Source organism: Ictidomys tridecemlineatus, chromosome 14 (genome assembly GCF_052094955.1).
Source record: "Ictidomys tridecemlineatus isolate mIctTri1 chromosome 14, mIctTri1.hap1, whole genome shotgun sequence".
Classification (NCBI taxonomy): Eukaryota; Metazoa; Chordata; class Mammalia; order Rodentia; family Sciuridae; genus Ictidomys; species Ictidomys tridecemlineatus.
The window spans coordinates 6974682-6996820 of NC_135490.1; the positions used below are offsets into that span (position 1 = coordinate 6974682).

Consider the following 22139-nt stretch of genomic DNA (forward strand, 5'->3'; position numbering starts at 1 on the left):
CCCTGATATTCCCAGGGATTTGAAGCCTCTACCATCCTGAGCCAGAGGAACCGCTCTATCATAGCCTCTTGTTACCCCTTTTATGATCAGGACAACAACAACAAATTCAGGGGAAAGAAACCATCTCTCCTTCCATGTCTGGGTTAGACCCAGTAAGTACCTCTTTCCAATCAGGAGCAAGTTTCCATGGCAACCACACTTCCTGAAGCCACCGCTAACTTAGCAGGAGTGTTGGCATCACACTTTACTAGCCTCCACAGTTCCCGTCTCCACCCATCGCCACAGACCTCTAAAGCCAGCTGTTTGCATGAGCTGCATCTTAAAGAGTTTGGTTATTTCCTTTCTAAACATCAGAAGGTCAAAAAAATTCTTTGGTATTTTCCTACAGTGATCATTCAAACACACATTAATATATCTAAAACTGCAGAAGAGGGATAGACCTGAAAGAGGGGTTGTGTCTTGGTACAGGGAGTGTGTGGAGATGAATGGAGAAGGGCTGGCGCGGAGCAGCAGACAGGAGATTCACACCATGGCAATGGCGTAAACTTTGAGCTGAGAGCAAACCAAGTGGGAATTCCAGCCACTGAGCACCCTGGGTGAGGAATCTATCCTCTCTGAGCCTCAACACTCCCTCTGTAAAAGATGGAATCAACAGGCCTTATGGGAGAACTGTCTGGAAAAATGAAAGACATAAAAAGTGCCTGGCACATAGTAGGAGTTCAACTCACTGTACCTGTCATGTTGTCATTAAGGTAGACGTGAACTGAGGGAGTCTGAGCAAACAATCAATCACAGTATTCTGGCTGATCATCATCATTTTGCAAGATGAGGATAACAGCACAAGCAATGGACATTCTAGGGTTTTCTAAGCCACAGTTTCATCGTAGAATGATAAGTCATGCCTGGAACCACAGGAAGGAATCTATTCATTTTCATTCCTAAGACTTGAGAGGATACACCTGGGCAATCTCCCCAGTTCATCTGAATCTATTTATAGCTCTGCGTAAGCATTGGTTTAATTTTGAAACCAGTGCTTACTTTAAAAGATAAAGCTGCTTGTGAACTCTTAAAATCCCATTTGTGTCAATGTGTCAGATGGCAGACCTAGTTGACCTTCCCAGTTGGGATAGGATACAAAATATTCTGTTAAAAAATGAGCCTTCATACTACCTGAGCTGGCAAGAAATAAAAGGGAATTCATAAAGGCCAGAAACAAATCCAGAGAGGTAAGCTGGCACTGAACTAGAATGTTCCAAAGGGGGCATTTGCCTCTTTCTTTTTTTTTTTTTTTTTGCATTTTTCTTTTCTTTTTTTCCCCCCTCTCCTGTAAAGGGCCGGAGAGTAAACATCTCAGGCTCTTCAGCCCATACAGTGTCTGTGGTCACCACACAACCCTGCTATTGTGGCAGGAAAGTGTTCACAGATAACATGTTTTTAAAATTGGGCACTGCTGTGTTTCAACAAAACCTTATTTACATAATCACACAGGGAGCGGGCATGGGCTGCGGGGCTGCGGGCTGCGGTTTGCGGATCCCTGCGTGATAGTGTGGCTTTTCACGATTTTTCCCTCCAGAAAACATGCCTTTCACATGAGCCATTTGAGCCACGAGGGGGGTCGTTGCAGTGATCTCCTCACCCCCCTGTGTCCCTGAACGCTGCCTGGGCTGGTCTCGTCTCACACTGACCCTGGGCTAGACCATGGGACTTGCTTTGGCCAGTGGGACAACAGCAAGTGTGCCAGAGTCAGAGAACGGGGCTCCTGCCCTCCTGCTGTTCCTGGGTCCTTGCATCCACCACTGTGTGGATTAGTCCTGTCCAGCGTGCCACACCCCCGTCCCCATTATGCAGCCAATAGCACCGACTGCCAGACGCGGCCAAGAGCGGCCAGTCCCAGCAGCCCACAGTGGACTGCAGCCTGGGAGAAAGAGCCTGGTGCTCCCAGCCTAGAGGGCACAGCAAGCTGGAAGCTACTGGGCTCTGGGTGGTTGACCAACAGCAAAGGCTAAATGATTCCTCCCAGAGGAAGTTTGTTATCTTCTAAAAATGTAAAAGAAGCAAACAAGTATATTCACAGGGATGGTAAAGGGAAGCCCAAGGAAATATTAAATGTAACTGCTATTTCCATGCTGAAGAGGCTCTCGTGCACCAGCAGGGACAGGCCTATCCCTCCTGGTAACATACAGCACAGTCCTCCTACCTGAGCAGACTTCCTTGTAAGTGGGGTTGGGAGTGTAGCCTCCTGCGAAGCCCACTTGAGTCGAATACACTCCCTTCAGGATCCAGAACTTCCTTTCGGCCCCCCAGAAACAGCCCATTCCTAAAAAAACAGAAGGTACAGGTTAATCCTCTTCTAAGGCGAGTGCCCAGTGCACTGCAGTGCCTATGGGCCAGGACACAGAGCTTGACTTTGTCTTGTAAAGAGGGAGGGGTCTTAACCTTTAAAATAATTTCATTTAAAGTTGTTTGTAAAGATGTCTCTGTTTTCACTGTACAAAAACTCACAAAGCCTTAGATTTTAATGGAATCAGGTCATCTATACCCTTCCCAATGACACAGTAAAAGGATAACTATTTTATGAATATTTCCATACTCAATTCATAAATTAATAGAAATTCATTTAATGAACAGCTTTCTGGTCATATTTTTCAAATATTTTAACAAACAAGTGTAGCACTACATTGCTGATTTTAATGGAGAAACTTACAAAATCAACATAGATTGATGCAATATTTCCAATGGACCGTTTTGCATACGTGCTCAGTTTTTTAAAATTTTTAAAGTCACTGTAAATTTGCATGTGATAGATTACTTATTACCCACATATCCATTCTTTTGAATTCTATTACTGAATATAATAAATGGAGGGGGACAGGGGAAGGAAGGGAAGGAACAGCCACAAACTCACTCACAAAAGTCTACTCCATTCAACAGGGAGCATCATGTCCTCCCAACAGGTACAGCTTCCTCAAACACCTGGTGGAACCAGGCCCAGCCCCAGGAGCACAAGCACAGCTACTGCATCATGTCCTTGGGTCACACACAGGGACTCCCACTTCCACCCTAAGCTTCTGGACTGCCCAGTACAACTGCTGTAACACGCCCATCTCTAGAGGTAGCAAGACAGAGGCCTCACTCACACTCTACTCAGGTTTTTTAAGTCACATGTAACTAAGATGAACAACAGTTGGTAAGTTAATATATGCCTCCTACTCCACAATCGCCAGATTTGATAGACTTAATGACAGAGCTGTAAGAAAATTTAGTTTGCTGACAATCTTGACACTCATTTAATATTCTATTTTTAAAATTCAAAGCAACAATAAATAGCCATAATATGATGTTCATGAAGTTATACATTATACAAAAATATTCTACTTGCTAAAATGTGAGGGGAAATCTACCACCCAAAAATAGGTTAATAGTTTTAAAATATGATAGAGCCAAATAATTAAATTCAATGCAGTAAAAAATTACTGTTGTGATAATGTTGCAACATGGAAATATGCATGTGATTATACCATAATTATCTAAGGCTAAATTAAAAAGGAAAAACACAATTATATGCATGTTTTTATTATAACTATAAAAATATTCACACCAAAATAGACTGGAAGGAATTGTACTGAAGTTATAACCATGAGAATATTACAGTGGTGAGAATGGAGAAATACTTTTTCATTTTTAAAGTTTTTCTGTGATAGAGTTCTATCACTTTAAAAATGAAAGGTATATATTTTTTTAAAAAATTCAAAGAAATAATAGAAGCATATACATTACTTGAGTTACAAACTACTACAGCATTTTTCCTGTTTACAAGTGAATTATTTGTTACTAGTGATTATAAATAAATGTTTTCTGAGTGTGTATTAAAATTGAGTATCCCCTGTCTCTGGCAAAAGGATTCAGCACAAATTTTACTTTGCTGTTCCCTGGAACGAAGGAATGGTGCTACGGAACCTCTGGAGCACAGGAAAACAGTGAGCTCCACACTACTGGACATCAGCAGCCTCAAAGCCACGCAGGAGCCGTGCAGGCGCCACACTGGAGGCACCCCGCCTGACGTTCAAGAGTCCATGGGGTTCAGTGAATAAAAGATTTCCATTGCACAATGACTCATAACAACAAAACCAAAGAGTGTCACATCTCTAACATTCTACATACAAGGGACGTGACAGGCTTCAGTAGCCAGCCGACCAGATCTTGGTCTCCAATTCCCCCAGGTGCCTCCTGATGGCTCAGGCCATCTCTCTTCATGGTACCATAGTCCACCCCCACAACACATACACACACACACACACACACACACACACACACACGCACACCTTATCTTAAGTTTTGTTTTCTGAGATTTCAATCTCCTTAGACAATCATGGTCTGAAATATTGAATGAAAAACTCCAGAAATAAATAATTAAATTGCTGGCCATTTTGAATAGTGTGATGAAATGTCACTGTCCCCCTCTTTCCCACCTGACACATGAATCATCCCTTGGTTCAGAGTATCCACGTGGCGTGCACTACCTGCCTGTTAGTCACTCATTAACCATATCAGTTATCTGATTGTCTGTCGTGGTATCACGGCACTTATATTCAAGAAACCCTATTCTTAGGCTGAGGTTGTAGCTCAGCGGTAGAGTGTTTGCCTAGCATGTGCGAAGTCCTGGGTTCGATCCTCCGCACCACATATAAATAAATAAAATAAAGGTAATGTGTCCAACTACAACTAAAAAATAAATATTAAAAAAGAAACCCTTTCTCCTTAATAATAGCACCAAAGTACAAGGCTAGGAATGCCAGCAATTCAGATACGCCAACAAGAAGCCAGAAAGCACTGTATATATAATGTTCACTGCTATCTGCAGTTTCAGGCTCCACTGGGGGTTTTGTCAAAACTTAAAATATTCTTGACTGAACCAAACAAAACATTAGTTATAAGTAAAAAAGCAGTTCATTCTCTTATAATGTTTAGTAGGGATCAAGAAATGGCCGTGTTGCAGGGAGGACAACCAGACTCCCACTGGGCCAAGGCCTCCAAAGTGCCACCTGTGGCTGACAGAACTGGTGTGAGATCAATGGACATGTATCTGGAGAGGCACTGACTTAGGACAGGGGTTGTCTGAACAACAACTCCTCCTGGAAGCAATGTCTTATCTCGTGGCTTGCAGTATGGCAGAGCATTCAATTTTGGGGTTTTGAGTGTGAGAGTATGTGTGTTTAAACAAAGAAAACAAGCTTATTTGTGGAAGAATTCCTTGTAACTTTCAATAATCAAAAGGAGTTTTATCATCAAATAAAATACGGTACTCACTATATTATTTTAAATACTCATATTTTAACCTATTTTTAGAAAATAAAGCACAAATACAGAAAAAAACACATGAAACACATTTCTGAAAGCACTATTAGCAACAGAGATGGTCACCAGGCACCTTACATAGCACCATTTCTTAAGGGGATCGATCCACCACGAGGGGCCAAGGGGTGAGAGAACTCACGTATGTTCCTGTAAGAGACGGTACTCCTGGAATGGGTCTGCCTCTTCTGCCTTCAGGGCCTCAACAACATACTATCAGGTGAGAGCAGGTGACAGACTTCATAGCACAGGGGACACATCTGTGGTTCGTGACACAGTTCCATCTGTTCACTATACAGTGCACTGCCCAGAAGCTGTTGTCTGGAAAAAGCACCAAGTCACGGGGGTAGACCAGCTCAGAGATGGCACCTGAGGGTGTGTGCCGTCCTTCAGGACACAGGATAGGCCCTCCCCGAAAGACCCCAGAGACACTGGCATGCCACGCCACCCAGAAGACAGCGCACGTGTTCTGAAAGCAAGGGGTGGAAACAAGATTAGTTCCTTTTACCATTTTTGGTGACGCACCAGGGGCTTTATTCTTCCTGTCCCCACAACTCTTGGCTCTGTGGGGTTAGAGGACCTGACCCCCAAAGAGTGCACTTTCACTAGGGCACACAGCAAGAGCCCACCACAGTCATCTGCTACAGTTCTCGTCCAGGCACTCTGGGTGGAAAGAGCTTGCCGGGTGTCACTGACCCAGACTGTAAAGGAGATTCCTGTTTTGCCATAGATTTGCAAGGATTTGGTGTTATAAGTTATATACAATTTGCCAGTTGGTGGGTTTTAAGTGGCATCTCATTGTGACTTTAATATAAACGTGGCTAATTAAGGTCAAGGATCTTTACATGTTGTATATTGGTTGTTTACATTTGATCTTTCGTAAATTGTCTTTGTTCATTTTTCTATGTTTTTCATATTTGTTATAATTTCAATATGTTCTGAATACTATTTTTGCCCATTATTTATTTTCAGATATTGCATCTAATTTGCCTTTTATCTTTGGCTATGATGCCTTCTTTCACACAGAAGTTTTCAATTTTAATGTGGTTAAATTTCTATCTTTTCCTTTTTCACAGGTGTTTTTTGTATCTTGCATAATAACTCCTTATATACATAAAGATTATAAAGACAATATCCTGTATTTTCAGAAGCTTTAAAGTTTTGTTCTTCATTTTAGGCTGCCAATCTATCTGGAAGTAATTCTGTATAGGGTATGAGGTTGGGATTCAATTTATTCTTTTTTTTTTTTTTTTGGTACCCGGAATTGAACTCAGGAGCACTTGACCACTGAGCCACATTCTCAGCCCTATTTTGTATTTTATTTAGAGACAGGGTCTCACTGAGTTGCTTAGTGCCACGCTGTTGCTGAACTGGCTTTAACCTCACGATACTCCTGCTTCAGCCTCCCAAGTTGCTGGGATTTCAGGCATGTGCCACCATGCCAGGCTCAATTTACTCTTTTATATGGATTACCAAATATTCCCCAAAGTGGTAGTTATTAAATATTCCATTCCTGCTGCACTTCTCTCCAATGTCACCTCTATCGTACATCACTGAGTGGTCCTGTTCCTAGGACCTCTGTTATGCCCCGCTCATTTGTCTGTTCCTACACTGGTACTTTACTGCTTTTCATTCATTCAACAACTATTACAGTGCAGTGCCTGCTGTGTACCAGAAGGTGTTCTAGAAACTTGGTACGCATGAGTGAACAAAACAGAGAACAAAACAGACAAGATCCTACCCTCTTGTAGGGCATACACTCTGGTGGGGCAGAGAAAAGAAATACTAAAAATAACAAATATGTAGATGATGTAGTAATGAAGAGGTTAAAGAGAGCTATAAAAAATAAGGAGAGCAGAGTCAGATCAGGAATGATGGGAAGGATCAATTTTCAATAAGGTATTCAGGGTGGTCCTTTTAGTAAGTGCAAACAAGTTGACAAATTGCTTAAATCTATTTATGTCTGAAAATGTTTATCCTTTGTCCTATCCGTTGAGTTTAGCTGGGTATAAATTTCAAGATTTCATCAGTACTTTACAGGTGCTAGTCTATTGCCCTCCCATGTTGACGGAAGACATGTCTGCTGTCAATCTAAATGTCATTTCTTGGTAGGCAATCTATCTTCATAGTTTTAATTTTTTTCATTATTCTTAATATTCTGGAGTTTAGTTTTGATATGGCTAGGTGTTATTACTTTTTATTTACCTTGCTTAGGGCTTAAAATGTACTTTCAATATGATCATTTGTGTCTTCCTTCCATTCTAGAAAATTCCCAGCTATTGTACCCTCAAATATTGCTTCACCATCATTCCTGCCATTCTGTTTCCCTGGAATTCCTGAATATGCCAATCAATGAATCTCAAGTTATCCTTCATGTCTCTGTCTGCTGAGAAAAGGAAAGTAGGAAGGGAGGGAGGAGGGGGAAGGAGGGAGAGGTTACTTGCTTCCCTATTTCAGTTGTCCCAGAACCATTCACTAGAAATATTCACCAAGCCCCTCATCAACTGGGTTTAATCTAAAAACCCACATATAGAATTGTTTCAATAGTTACTTAATTTCAAATTTTATCATTTTTATTTAGTTTGCCAATTTTCTATTGTAGTTTCTTCATTTATCTTCTTGAATATCCTAAACATACAGATTTTAAAATGCTTTTTAGTTTGTCCCCTAAAGTTAATTTCACTAGTAAAGACACATTTCCCTTACTGACATGGTTGGTTTCCCTCTTACTATTAGGTCACCTACAGGCACTGGAATGGGACTTGCAGGTTCATTTTAAGGAGCTGCACACACATGGGTGTGTCAGCCTGGGCAGAGGCAGGAGGCCAGAAGCACTTCAAGGGCACCTACATGACACTCATCACAGTGTCCAGGTTCCTGCTAAAGCAGCAGTTGCAACAAGAGACTGCTGGACCCAGAAGCCCTGAAGTGGAGCACCAGAGGGTCTCTTACACAATGGATCTAACTTGCACTTTAGAGAATACTTTATCCAAAGGTGATGCTGGCCTTTGGAAGTCACAGATGCAATAGACTCGCCACTACTAGCACCTAAGAACCCCTGAAAGACACCCAATTCTATAGGAATAAAGTTTTAAATTGAAGGGGGTAAAGACATTTAATAATGTATAACTTAAACACCTAAAAGATTTAAAGAGCAGATAAAATTACAACTGGAAGACTATCAGATTCACGTCTCTGGCACTATCATTAAACATTCTTTATAAGAATGCTCCAGAAGTTCCTCTCTGGGGGAGGGTGTTGTTTGTCCCTTTAGAATTACCCTTAGTTTTTGTCATTTCTCATAAATATTTGTATGTGGGATTTTTCATATTTCTGGGACTTACTTTATTTTCTTTCAAGATTCGTGATGCTCACATGAATTCCTTGGAAAGAACTTTTAAAAGACATCAAAATTTCAGAAATCTTCTTCCCAAAACACATTAACAGTGCATTTTTGACCTAACTAGTAAAAATCTGCGATTGTGATTGCTAAAATGCTATTTTCTGAAAACATCAGAGGCCCATGTCTGCCGCTGTGGCCCCGAGAATGCGGCCCTCGGTATCTGCCATGTCCTCATGGGCCTACTACGCAAACTGGCCAGGGCCCGCTCTCTACCAGCACGCCCCTTGCTCTGCTAACTGGCAGACCCCTTTCTCCAGCTCTGCCTGCCGGGACCTGCACAGAACAACCCTCAGACGGCAGATGGGGCGGGAAGAGCAGTCTGTGTTGTCAGAGTGGAAACCAACAGGGAGGCTGGGCTCCCACAGGAGCATGTGCGGCCACCACATGCTCCTGCGACACCATCCAAGTGCTGCCTCTCCCCGCTCTTTCCCCAGGTTCAGGCTGCTCAAGGGGCACAGTCAAGCTCACGGTGATGGGGAGCTTCCAGGGTTCCTTGCTAAAACAGCAGCTGCAGGAGAGAGGTGGACCCCAGAAGACCCAAGTGGAGCCTAAGAGGAGTCTTCACAGACTCCCAAGTTGCATTTTAGAGGGCTACAGCTGCCACTCGGATGCTAGAAACACAGAGAGGAAGCAGGAACGACCGAGCCGCTCTGTGTCTAAGGTCGCATCCCCCCGCCCCCACATAACCTCAAAATTCCTGCCAGTTCCAGGAGCACAATCACTTTGCCTTTTTATGGTCCTGGAAAGCACACTTTCACTACTTTTCTCCACTTTTGAAGCAACATTTTTCCATGTAGTTGAAAATGGTTTCTTAAATTGAGACCCGTGGCCTCCACCACCCACCTAACAGCTTCTGGAAGAGCGGGCTCTGAGTGTCTGCGGGACCCGCACCAGGAAGCCTCCCTGGCGCCATATTTCAGGACGGCTCGAGCCAGATGGACAGCCGGAGGCATCCCCTGAGGTCTCTGTGGTTTCACTGGCACCACCTCAGAGGAAAGCCGAGTCCCCCCCCCCCCCCCCCCCCCCCCCCGTCTTCTCTCGTTTGTCCCAACCTCAGCTGCTTCCTTGCCTCATTCTCTCTGCTCCTTTCACCAGCTGGACGCTGACCACGCAGCCCACCAGCCTTCCCTGCTCAGCTCAGTTCCATTGCCAATGGCCTCCACCATCTTCTGTCCACCTTCGCTACCCACACGCTCGGGGTGTCACTCTCTCTTCCTTAGGACCACGGATAGGTAGTATGCAAGAATTTTGAAAATAATACATTTTGATCTGATGATTCTACTTCTAAAAAGAGGTTGCAAGAAAATATTCTACAAATACCAATTTTTAGGAATGTTTCTAATAGCATTATTCATAATAGTAGTAAATCTGAAACAGCCCAAAACTTCAGTATTAGAGAAAGTACTTAAAAGTATTTAATAGATGATGCTCTACCCACAATCTGGAGTAGACTATTACATATTCATTTTTCTAACATTATTTAATTACGTGTAAAAGTGTTTAAAAGATGACATTAAGAAGGAAAAAGCATGCCGGGCACAGTGGCACACACCTGTAATCCCAGCAGCTCAGGAGGCTGAGGCAGGAGGACCGTGAGTTCAAAGCCAGCTTCAGCAACTTAGCAAGGCCCTAAGCAATTCAGTGAGACCTTGACTCTAAATAAAATAGAAAACATGGCTGGGGATGTGGCTCAGTGGTTGAGCATCCCTGAGTTCAATCCCCAGTACCCCCAAAGAAAGAAAAAGAAAAAGAAAGCAGAATAAAAAATGTATAAAGAACTTTTTCATGTTTAATGTATATATATTGAAAAATGGATCCAAGGGAAATAAACCAAAGGTTTTCATTGTCTTCTTTATATTCTTCAGTATTTTCCAAATTTCTACAAGAATGTATCATCTGTTATACTCAAAGGAAGTTATTTAAAAAGTTTATATGGCAGGGCACAGTGGCACACACTTATAATCCCAGTGGCTCAGGAGGCTGAGGCAGAATGATCAAGAGTTCAAAGCCAGCCTCAGCAACTTAGGGAGACCCTAAACAACAACTTAGTGAGACCCTGTCCAATTTAAAAAGTGGGGGAATAGTGATGTGGCTCTGTGGTTAAGTGTTCCTGGGTTCAATCTCCAGTACCAAAAAAAAAAAAAAAAAAAAAAAGTTTATATGGTTTGAGATTGACAGCTTAGAGGGAAATCAAATAAATACAATGTTGCTATAATAGTTACCTCCAGTTGTTCTGTGCATTTTTATGTATCTGCCAAATGGTCTCTAATCAGCTGGGGTCACTTTTCTAACCATCAAAACTGAAGTTCTAAGACCCACAGCCCCTCCTTGGCCACACTGGATCCCTTTGCCATGACCACCCTCCAGCTCATCACAAGGATCCACACTGTGCACCCTCCACCTTCACCTATGGAAATCCTGCCTCCCCCGGCACAGAACAGTACCAGATCTCATGTTCCTCCCTTAGTGTTTCCAGAACCCAAGCTGATACACAGTCTCTCTTCTTGAACCCCAAAGCATGTCCAAGGCCTCTTCACTCGGGTGTTTATGCAATCATTCCTATGAGTGATTATGGGATTCCTTGGAAGCCCCTCTGTCCCTCTGCCACCTGACATGGTCCTTTTAGGTCTACGACTTGGGGTAAAGAGTTCTGTTGAACCGGAAATCTGTGAAAATTTAACAGACCTTTCTTGGGGGGAGGGGTATTGAACCTAGAGGCACTTTACCACTGAGCCACGTCCCCAGCCATATTTATTTTTTTTGTTTTGAGTCAGAGTCTCACCAAGTTGCTTAGAGCTTCATTTAGTTGCTGAGGCTGCCTTGAACTTGTGATCCTCCTGCCTCAGCCCCCACGTTGCTGGGTTTACAGACACACCTCACACGCCTGGCTTAACAAACCATCTTTATCCTTAAGATGGAGTCCACAGTGGAGGGACGCCTGGAAACCACAACAGGGTTGTGTGGAGAGCTCAGCCCCTCCCTGAAGGCTTTGCACATGCAGACCCAAGGACCATGTGGGGAAAATGTTGTTCTGAATACAGAATTAAAAACAGCTCTCATTCTGCGTGTCCTTTCCTCTTCTGAGTTCCTGGGGTGTCCTGATGTGGATTCAGAAGTACCAAGCCAGCAGCACTGCAGTCAGCCCTGGGGCTGAAGCGCACCCGCCCTGGCGACCTCAGGAGAGACCCATGTGCCCTAAACCTATTTCCTCTGCCTGAGCTAGAGACACATGCTCACAGGGAGAATACCAGCAAAGTGTCAAGCACACAGCAGGTAGTCATAAGTGCTGGTTTCCGCTGTTCCCGTGTTCCCATGTGCTCCGCCTCTGGGCTACTTCTGAACCCAGATGCTTTCCTTAGGTGTCTGCCTTCTCACTGCCTCTGCCCAACGTCAGGTGTCTGTCGCCCCAAACCTGCAAAGAATGCTGGTGTCAGCCAGGGCACTAGAGTTGCGTGTCACTGGGTGACACGCAGGGATGTCTGAAGTTTCAATTTGCCTCTGGAAAATGAGTGAAATGAAATTATTGCCAACATTCAGTTTGACTACCAAGTGACCATCCGACGCTCTGTGCAGCCCTGGGAACTGAAGTCCTTTTTCATTCTCAACTTCAATTGTGACTCTGTAATTGTCAAAGTGAGCAAATAAATTTTTTCCTACAAACCATAAATAACCTCGAATCCTTCTCCTCATTTGGCAGGGAGGAGGGGAAGGGGAAGGGATAGAGGAGGCTCTCTGGGAGCGCCTGTCGCACTGCATCTCTGTGGGCACGGGCCCCCTTAACTCTACAAGGACGACCTCATCACCCCACTTCCAGGAAAGGAAAATGGAGATTGGAAGAGGTTAGGTCTCTTGCCCAAGGAACAGAACCAAGGCACCCCGAGTCACCCCAGCAGGCCTGGCTGCAAGCTGGGGTTCCCACACCGCGCCTGCGTCTGTGGGGACTGAGGAACAGCCTCCCTGGCTCCCTGCAGAGACCCGGGGACTCGGGGACCAGAACCCAGCCTGTGTGGCCCTCAGAAAGAGCATGGCCTTCACCAGCTGTAACTGAAGCCCACGTAGAGGGCCAGCACTGATGCCCTGCTCCACGCACGGCACGTGTCCAGGGTGCTCCTTCCCCAGAGCCCTGTCCTTTTTACAGGACAGGATGACACAAGATGAGAGCCCTGCCCAGGGTGACAGACAGCACTCAGATTCAGCCACAGCTGGACAGCGAGGCCTTTCATGGGCGGGGGCTGGACAGAGAGCAATGGCCTGGGTACACCCAAGGGGAACTCGCAAGGCTGAGAGCAGGGGGCGGCAGGCCCTGAGACAGACAGCCACAGAGCCGAGTGTGGCCCAGGCAAGTCTCTGCCTGTCCACGTCCACCAGGGGCAGGGTTCACCGCTGGATCTCGGCTCTAAAATGCAGGAAATGAACATGTGGTCAAAATGGGAAGTCTGCACCCAGCTTCCCGCCAGCTCTGCTTGAAACAAGCCCATATCAGGTCCAGCGCCCCCAGCCGCCTTCCTCCCACTAGTCTTGCTTGAAAACTACAGAATTTAAAAACACTTCCTGCTAATATGAGAAATCATTTAGCAATTAGGGTCTGATTGATATTCTCAATATTTGATGACAACTAATTACTCTGTGTCCACATCAGTGCCTAGTGCTGCTTTAATTTGATTAAGCATTCCTTTGGTCTTTCCCTAATTTAAAACGTGCCCATGTATGCACGGGCACGTGCCACTGTGACTTTGCACTGATTAATCCAGTTCCAGGGTCTTTACACACACTGCAGGAGCTCAGCCGTCCCCCGGGAAGGTTCTCTCAAGAGCACGAGGTCCCCTTCACCAGCAGGTTCAAGAAACAACTCCAAGATCAGCCGGGCCCTTCCCTCTCAGCTCACTTAGGTGCCCATGGAGCTCAAAGTTCCTGTCACACCCCGGCAGGCGGCTGTCAGTCATTACCCTGCACCTGCAGAAGGAGCCCAGGCCTCCTCCAGGATCAGCTACAAAGGACAGCTGGAAAGTTCTTCCGACGTTGAGCCCAAGCCCTGGTGGGTTCCCCCTTCACTCTGCTCCCCTCCTTGAGGTCACAAAGGAGGAAACTGGACTGAGTCGGCCCCTCTTCCTCACAACAACCCACTGGTCCTCTGGCCCTGTGAGGACGGCTCTGGGAACTCCAGGACCTGCCCTCCGCCGAGCTGGACACAACAAGTCTCCATTCCTGTGAGGGATTAGGCGCTCCTCATTAGACACCCTTTGGGGTCTGCTTGTCACTTACTCACCTCAGTCTGCAGCCCTTAAAGGACCCTGGGAAGAACAAAGCTGGAGGCATCACAATATCTAGCTCCCAAGCTCACCAAAGTCACAGTGGCCTCACAGCGTGGCACAGACCAAGGGGCAGAACAGAGACCAGAAATCAATTCACGCATTACACACAACTGGCTCCTGACCAAGGAGCCAACAGTGAATAGTGGGGAAATAATGTCGTCTTCAATAAATAGTTCTGTAACCCATACACCGAAGAACAGAATCAGACCCTGATCTCACCATATAAAAATCAATTCAAAATGGATCAAAGACAAATGAAGACTCAAAACTATGACCAGAAGAAAACATACTGGAAATGCTTTGGGATATTGGTATGAGCAAAGATGTTTTGGGGAAAAAACTTCAAAAACAGAGGCAAAAAATGCAAAAATAAATTGAGTTATATTAAATTAAACCACTTCTGCACAGCAAAGGAAACAATCAATGGAGTAAAAGACAACTTGCAGAACTGGATAAAACGTTTGCAAAGTATTCATATCTGATAAAGGATTAATATTCAGAAGAAATAGAGAACTCCACTTCACAGCAATAAAAATAGTGATAGTAATAGTAATAATAATCTGATGTTAAAATGGCACAGGATCTGAATTAACATTTTCAAAAGATGACATACAATGACCAACAAGTACATAAAAAAGTGCCCAACATCAGGGCTGGAGTTGTGGCACAATGGCAAAGCACTTGCCTAGCACATGTGAGGCGCTGGGTCCGATCCTCAGCACCACTTATAAATAAATAAAATAAAGGTATTATATCCATCCACAACATTTTTTTTTAAAGTGCCCAACACCACCAATCATTAGGGAAGCAGAAATCAAAACCACAGTGAGATATCATCTCATCCTAGTTACAATGGCTATAATCAAAAGCACAAAAAGTAAATACAGGTGATGGTGCCGACAAAGGAAAACTGGTATCCACTGTCTGTGAGAGTGTATATTAGTGCCACCATCATGAAAACAGTACGGAGATCCCTCAAAAACTTAAAAACTGAACTACCATGTGGTCTAGCAGTCTTTCTTCTGTGTATATACATCTGAAGGAAATGAAATAGTGTATCCAAGAAATACTGTATTGCCATGTTCCCTGCAGTACTAGTCCCAATAGCCAAGATATGGAGTCAGCCCACGTGTCCATCAGTGGATAAATGGAGAAAGAAAACGTGAGCTCCATCATGTCAGCCCAGGAGCCAACTTCACTAACAAGACTCCTGAAGCACAAGAAGTAAAACCAAGAATCAATAAGCTAAAAATCTTCTTCACAGCAAAGGAAACAATCAAGAACATGAAGAGAGAGCCTACAGAATGGGAGAAAATCTTTGCCACCTGCACCTCAGAGCATTAATCTCCAGGATTGATAAAGAACTCAAAAAAAAAAAAACAATCAATAAATGGGCAAAGGAATTGAACAGACACTTCACAGAAGAAGATATACAATTGGCCAACAAATATATGGAAAATTTTTCAGTATGACTGGCAATTAGAGAAATGCAAATTAAAACTACACTGAGATTTCATCTCACTCCAGTCAGAAGGGCAATTATCAAGAATACAAGTAACAATAAATGTTGGCCAGGATGTGGGGGGAAGGTACACTCACACTTTGCTGGTAGGATTGCAAATTGGTGCAACCACTCTGAAAAGCAGTATGGAAATTCCTCAGAAAACTTGGAATAGAACCACCATTTGACCCAGCTATCCCAATCCTCAGTTTATTCCCAAAGGACTTAAAATCAGCATACTACAGTAATGCAGCCATATTGATATTATAGCAACTCAATTCCCAATAGCTAAGCTATGCACCCAACTAAGGTACCCTTAAACAAATGACTGGATAAAGAAAATATGGTATATATGAACAAATGAATATTACTCAGCTATGAAAAAGAATGAAATTATGGCATTTGCCAGTAAATGGATGGATCTGGAGATCATCATGCTAAGTGAAAAAAGCCAATCTCAAAAAACCAAAGGCCAAATATTCTTTCTGATATTCAGATATGGACTCACAATAGGCAGTGATGTGGGGAGTGGAGGCTCACTGGATTGGATGGGAGCATCAGGGGAAAGGAGAGAGATTGGGATGGGAAAGACAGTAAAATTAACTGGACATCTCTTTCCTTATATTCATATATGAATACATGACCAGTGTAACCACATCATGTACAATCACAAAAAATGGGAAGTTTTACTCCATTTCTGTATGTTATGTCAAAATACATTCTACTGTCATGTATAACTAAAAAGAAGACATTAAAATTTTTTTAAATGTGGTTTAGGAACACAATGGAGTACTACTCAGCCATAAACAAAATGAAATTCTGTCATTTATAGCAACATGGGTAAGCCTGGAAGATGTTATGTTAAGTGAAATAAGCCAGGCACAGAAAGGCAAAGATTATTTTCATCTGTGGCACTAAAAAAGTTGAGCTCATAGAAGTAGAGAGTACAACAGTGGTTACCAGAGACTGGGAAGGGAAGTAGGAGGGGGACTGAGAGAAGTTGGCCCGTGGGTGTGGAGCTGCACTTGGGAGGAAGGAGTGTGTGCTGGTGTTGGAATGTTATTCACCTAAGGAGTACTCGGGAACCAGGCTGCAGGCTACCTACTACAGAGGGAAAGGTCATCCACTGTAAAGAGCTTGGCCCCATCACAATGCCAACCCTCAGAAGATTCCAGAAGGCCCCTGTGATGTCCTCCGAAAGTCCCTATGCAGGGTTTTACTCCTCTAATCAAATATTCTTTTCTTCAAGTTAAAATTTTCAAACTATTTCTTACTCAACCGTGTATACATTAAGTCACTGAATTACAAGGACTTTTCTTCTGCTGCCAATAGGCAGAACATGCTCATTCACTCATCTCACAAGATACTTAGAGGAAGGGGCTGATTTGAGAGTATGGAAGACAAAATCCAGAACCTTTCAGCAAAGTGTTTACCAGACAGGAAGAGGAGACCACCCACTCAGAATGCAGGCACAGTGCAAGGTGGGAGCCCTTACCGATGAACTGAGGCACGAGGAGGGCGGGGGAGGTCACTGAGAGCTGACCGCTGGGCAGGCTGCAGCCAAGGACAGGAAGGGAGTGGAGTGGCTAAGGAGGTCCGCCACAGGGGGCTGGGAAGCAGTATCCCCGGGGGTAGGCGGAGCAGCCCAGCTTCTCTAGAGACAAAGATGTCCCAGCAAGGGAAGGACCTGGCCACAGCCGAACTCGGGGAAGGACCTGACCATGGCTGAACTCTGAGAAGCCCCTCTGGGGGAAATCATGGGATCTTTAAAAAGATGACAGATTGGCCAAGGGACTCAGCTCCTCCGCAGGACTGCATGCCCATACCGCCTGGCCTAGGCCACCACCTCTCACCCTTTAAGACTGAGCCCCCTCCCCTCTAGGGAAAGGGACCCACACTTGTGGTACCTCTGGCCACTGCTCCCACATGTTGAAGTAAGACATTAGAGACGCACGCCGAGGCAGGCATATACAGCAGGGTGTGTTTAAAAAGGGGTAGCAGACTTCTCCTGGGAGGGAGAAGGGGGCCAGCTGGTGTCCTGGTCTCCCAAGAGGCCAGGCGTTCTGCCTTTCTGTGTGTCCTGGGCTTCCTGCGTTCTCCTGCCCCCTTCTCTGTCTCTCTACTGCAGATGTGGGGTGCCCAGAAGGCGAGAGGCAGATGGGCTGGAGGGGCATAATTAACAACTCCCTGCATGGCCAGTCCCTGGGACAGGTGACCTTAGGCACAGGTTGGAGCAGGGGCAGGTTACCTTGATAAGGGTGGAGGAAGGGCTCTGAAGGCGTGCCCATTTCAATCCCTCCATGCTCTGGATGGACCCTGGCCTCTCTGCCTGTCTAATCTGGCTTCACTTGTAGGGCGGGGGTTATTTTGTGTCTGGCTGGTGATCACTGAGCTGTGGTGTAGACGGAGACCAAGGTCTTCTGTGAACAGGGAGCACACAGCTCTGGGGAAAGTGTCAGGGGTGTGTGGGGCCCAGTGGTGCCTCCAGCCCAGTCTCTCCACGCCTGTCCACCCACTCCACGCTGCACCCTGAAGCCTGGGCCATCTTTCTGAAACTCACTGTGTTCTTCCCACTTCCATGGCTCTTGCTGCTCTTAGGATAGAGTGTATTTCCTTAACCTGGCTCCCAGCTGGCTGGGTGGGGCGCCCCCTCCCTCTGAGGGGTGATGATGCAGGATGCAGACTGGAATGATCTGCCCTGGACACAAGTTAGCTAGAAGCAGAGCTGGGGCTCAAGCTGAGGTCCCAGTCCAAGCCCGTGAGCTTTCCATTCCAGCACTGTCACCATGGAACCAGAGAAGGAGGACAGTTCATCCTAAAAGGAACCAAGTGGGGAAGTAGGGGAGGGTGGTCCTGGAGCGAGATGACCTTCTGGTCTTGTGTTCACCTTCCTCCCCACCCAGAGCATTCTGTTCCCTGATCCTGATTTGATCCCCACCTCCGACCCTCCAGACCTGTCATTCACCTTGACTCCCCCAACAGTTTTTCATCCAACTTGTGGTCACTATTCCCTCAAATCTATCTTCTGTCCCAGTTACTTTCTAGCTTCTTCTGATGCTCCGTCTCAGGTGTATCGGGCCACCTGACATTCATCATCTCACAGTCATTGAGCTCTGTTCACTTTTCAAGAACATTTTTCCTCTGTGTGCTCCAGCTTGGGTAAGTCCCACTGACCTGCCTTCAGATTCACTGATCCTGTCTCCTGCAGTGTCCAGACGCCTCCTAGGTCCACTCGAACGTTATTTTCAGATGCTAAATTTTACAATCTTGGAATTGCCATTTTATTTTCTTTTATAGTTTTAATTTCTTTGTCAATATTTCCCCACCTCTTCACCATCTTTCCCTGCAGACCCTTTCATATACTTAGGACAGGGTTTAAGTCCCCGTCTGCCGATTCCAACATCTGACTGGTTCACCTCTGGGCCTGCTTCTCTTGGCTATTTTCCTTTAATCATTAATCACATTTTCTTGTTTCTTTGCATCTGATAATTTTTATTGTATGATAAACACTGTGGAGGATCCAATAGAAATTGGGTTTTGTTTTTTTCCTCTGAAGAATGTTGAATTTTTTTCTGGAAAACAATTTAATTTCTGGTGGGCAACCTTGATTCTTAGGAATCTCAGTTTTAAATTTAATTTAAATTAAATTAAATTTAAATTTAATGTAAATACAGTGGCTTCATTTGGTTTTCTTCCTCAGTCCTAGGATGCAGCCTTCGCCCCGGGCCCACCCCTGAGACTCGGCCCCCCCTGAAAGAGGCCTAACATCTCTACGAGTCTCTGAACCCCAGTTTCATTCAGGACTGGGCACTCACCCGTAGGGCCCAGGTCAGAGTCACTGGGATTCATGCAAAGCCCCTGGGCACTCCCTCCGGAGCTCCTGCGTTCCAGAAGGCTTCCTGTTGATTTCCAGCTACCCCCAAGTAGCCTGTGATTCGGCCACTTTCTATGTGCAGTCTTTGCTAAGCAGCTGTGACCCCAGTGCTGCCACCAAGGGACCCACTGGCCAGTGTGTTTCCCTGCCTCTCCAAGGGCTCGGTCCCCTTGGGGTTCTGCCTGGAAAGCAACATCTGGCTACTCTCCAGTTCCCTCTTGCAACTCACACAGTCTCTTAAAACTTGGTCCAGAAGTGAGATTACTAGCAGCTGGAAGCTTCAAAACATAACCAAGGTCAGAACACATCTGTTAGGATCAAAACCCACATTTGGCTGACCACAGGTACCTGATGTTCCTGGTCACAGTGGCCATGGTGGAGGAGTTAAAGATCCGTGACATGCTGACTTACCTCACAGGTCAATTTCAGGCCCCTTTCGCCACTGGTTTCCCACTCCCAGCCCAGCCCAACATGCCCTGACCTGTCTCCCCTGCCCCGAGTGGGGGGCGCTTCCCCACTGCCCCATGGATGGTGGAACAAGCCTCTCAGCAGACACCCCTGCACACCTTCAGGACGCGTCCCAGTGACCTCACCGTGTCCATCCAAAAATGCAAGTAACGTTGCTCTCCAGTGGAGCACTGACTGTCCCTGAACGCTCCACAGATGACCTGTCCCTGTTTTAACTGGGGCATTGTTTACTATCCATGTCTTTCTAAGATGACAAGGAAAACGACACGTATTTACGGTTTGTGGTACGTTTTGGTTAACACACACACTGCGGGATGATGGAACCAGCTGATTAACACACCCCTCACTTCACATTTTGTGTGTGTGGTAAGCACACTTAAAACCTCCTCCTGGCAATTTTCAAGTCCCTGTCATAATAATGCAGCCACCCTGCCTCCTTGACCAGCACCCTCACTCCAGCTCCTGGGGCCACTTTTCTTCTGTGAGCATCCATGAACTGGACTTCTTTAGATTCCACGTGTGAGTGCAGTTGTGTGGCACTTGTCTTTCTGTGCCTGGCTTACTTCACGGAGCTCAGCGTCCTGCAGGTCCGTCTGTGCTGTCACAGATGACGGGACTTCCTCACTATTAAAGCAAATAGCACTCGACTGACAGACAGACCACTTGCTCCCCGCTCACCTGTGGATGGACACTCGGGCCAACTCCACGCCTCGGCCACTGTGAACAGTGCTGCCATGACAGGCCCCCTCAAGACTCCAAGCTCATTTCCCTTAGGTATCACCCCGTACTGGAATTGCTGGATAACGGGCAATTTTTAATGTTAATTTACATTTCCACCAACCATGGGAATCCTCACTAACAACTATTATCTTTGGACTTTTTGATAATAGCCAAGATAATGTGTTATTTAAAAGGGCCATTTAAATTCTCAAAACAGTGGGATAAATAAAATCTTCTAAAACTGTGAACATACTGCATCTGACTAAGGTCCACAAGGGTATGTAGTTGAAGTTGTGTGTTCAAGACAGAAGTGCTGGCCTCTTACCACACAGCCTCCTGAGTGGTATTTCTGCTGCTGGTATTCCTCCCTCCATCCTGAGCAGTCGAAGTGATTGTTTTGTAATATATGTCATATTACATCACTCCTCTGCCGCAATGCTCTAAAGATTTCCTATAATATTCAAAACAAAGGCCAAAGTCCCCAGGAATACCCACAAGGTCCCCGATAACCAGATTCTCTCTTAATCTCCTCCTTCTTCCTCTTCCTTTGTCAATTCTACTCCAGCCACATAGGCCTCCTACCCAACCTGCTACTGCCCCAGAACCTTTGCAATTGTTTCTTCTGCACGGGACACGTTTTCAACACATCTCTGGTGACAGTGCACCTCTTCTTGGTCTTTGCTTAAATATTAGCATCTCAATGTGCCTTCCTTGACGATGCTATTTTAAATTGCGATCAACCCCAGCCTGTCCTTTCCTACCCCCATCCCTGTTTTATTTTAGTGTACACTTATCACAGTCTGACATAACGTGCTTTATACAGCTATCTTGTTTCTGACCGCACTCCTAGAGTATAAGTTCCTTGAGGGGAGAAATTTTTTTCTGTCTCCTGTTGCACCAAATAAATGATTTGATGAATAAGAAAAATGATGTGAATGCTAGTCTTATTTTCTCACCTCAGAGTTAACTGCAAAGAACAAATGAAATTACATGCATGAAAATATTTTGTAATATGGAAATTAATGCTCAAAGGGAAAAGCCAGTTGGGGTACTGCTGGTGTTTGACAGCCTTTCCACTGTAAGCTAGATTGCAAATGCCTAATGGGAGAGAAAACAGGGACATAACCTGCATTCAGAGCCACTGGAAGCCATTTGTCATTCAGCTGGTGCACCTGCCTGGCTGCCAGGTGTCTTGGCACCAGAGTTGGAACCCAGGCCATTTGTCTGGGAACCCAGCTTTGCTTGTGTTTGTGTATTGCATGTGGAGGGGCAGAGGCTCCACACCAGACCCATGCCCCTGGTCCTTCTCCACTGCATGGCCCCAGGGTTGCACATCTCCACTGCGAAGCTGGCCAAAGGCTGTACTGTCCAGCCTCAAGATGGGCAGCCAAGAGGAAGGACCACTGCATCCCTGACAGCCCGCCTGCCCCTCGCCCGTGCCACCGTAGCCCTCAGGCTTCCCCAGATAACTGGCACCTCCTCCTGTTCATGTTCCTTGTGAGGTGAATA

At 45.4% G+C, this 22139-nt stretch overlaps 1 protein-coding gene across 6 annotated transcripts in view; it reads right to left on the reverse strand.

Moving 5' to 3' along the window:
• Positions 1-22139, reverse strand: part of Msra (methionine sulfoxide reductase A) — a 326527-nt gene that overhangs the window by 161715 nt on the left and 142673 nt on the right. For 5 of the 6 annotated variants that reach the window (XM_021734521.3, XM_005337228.5, XM_040292148.2 and 2 more), the window contains exon 3: positions 2198-2317. The exons of the other annotated variant lie outside the window; for it this stretch is intronic. In XM_021734521.3, the coding sequence (XP_021590196.1) occupies positions 2198-2317 (120 nt within the window). The remainder of the gene's footprint in view (positions 1-2197; positions 2318-22139) is intronic. 6 annotated transcript variants of the gene reach the window in all.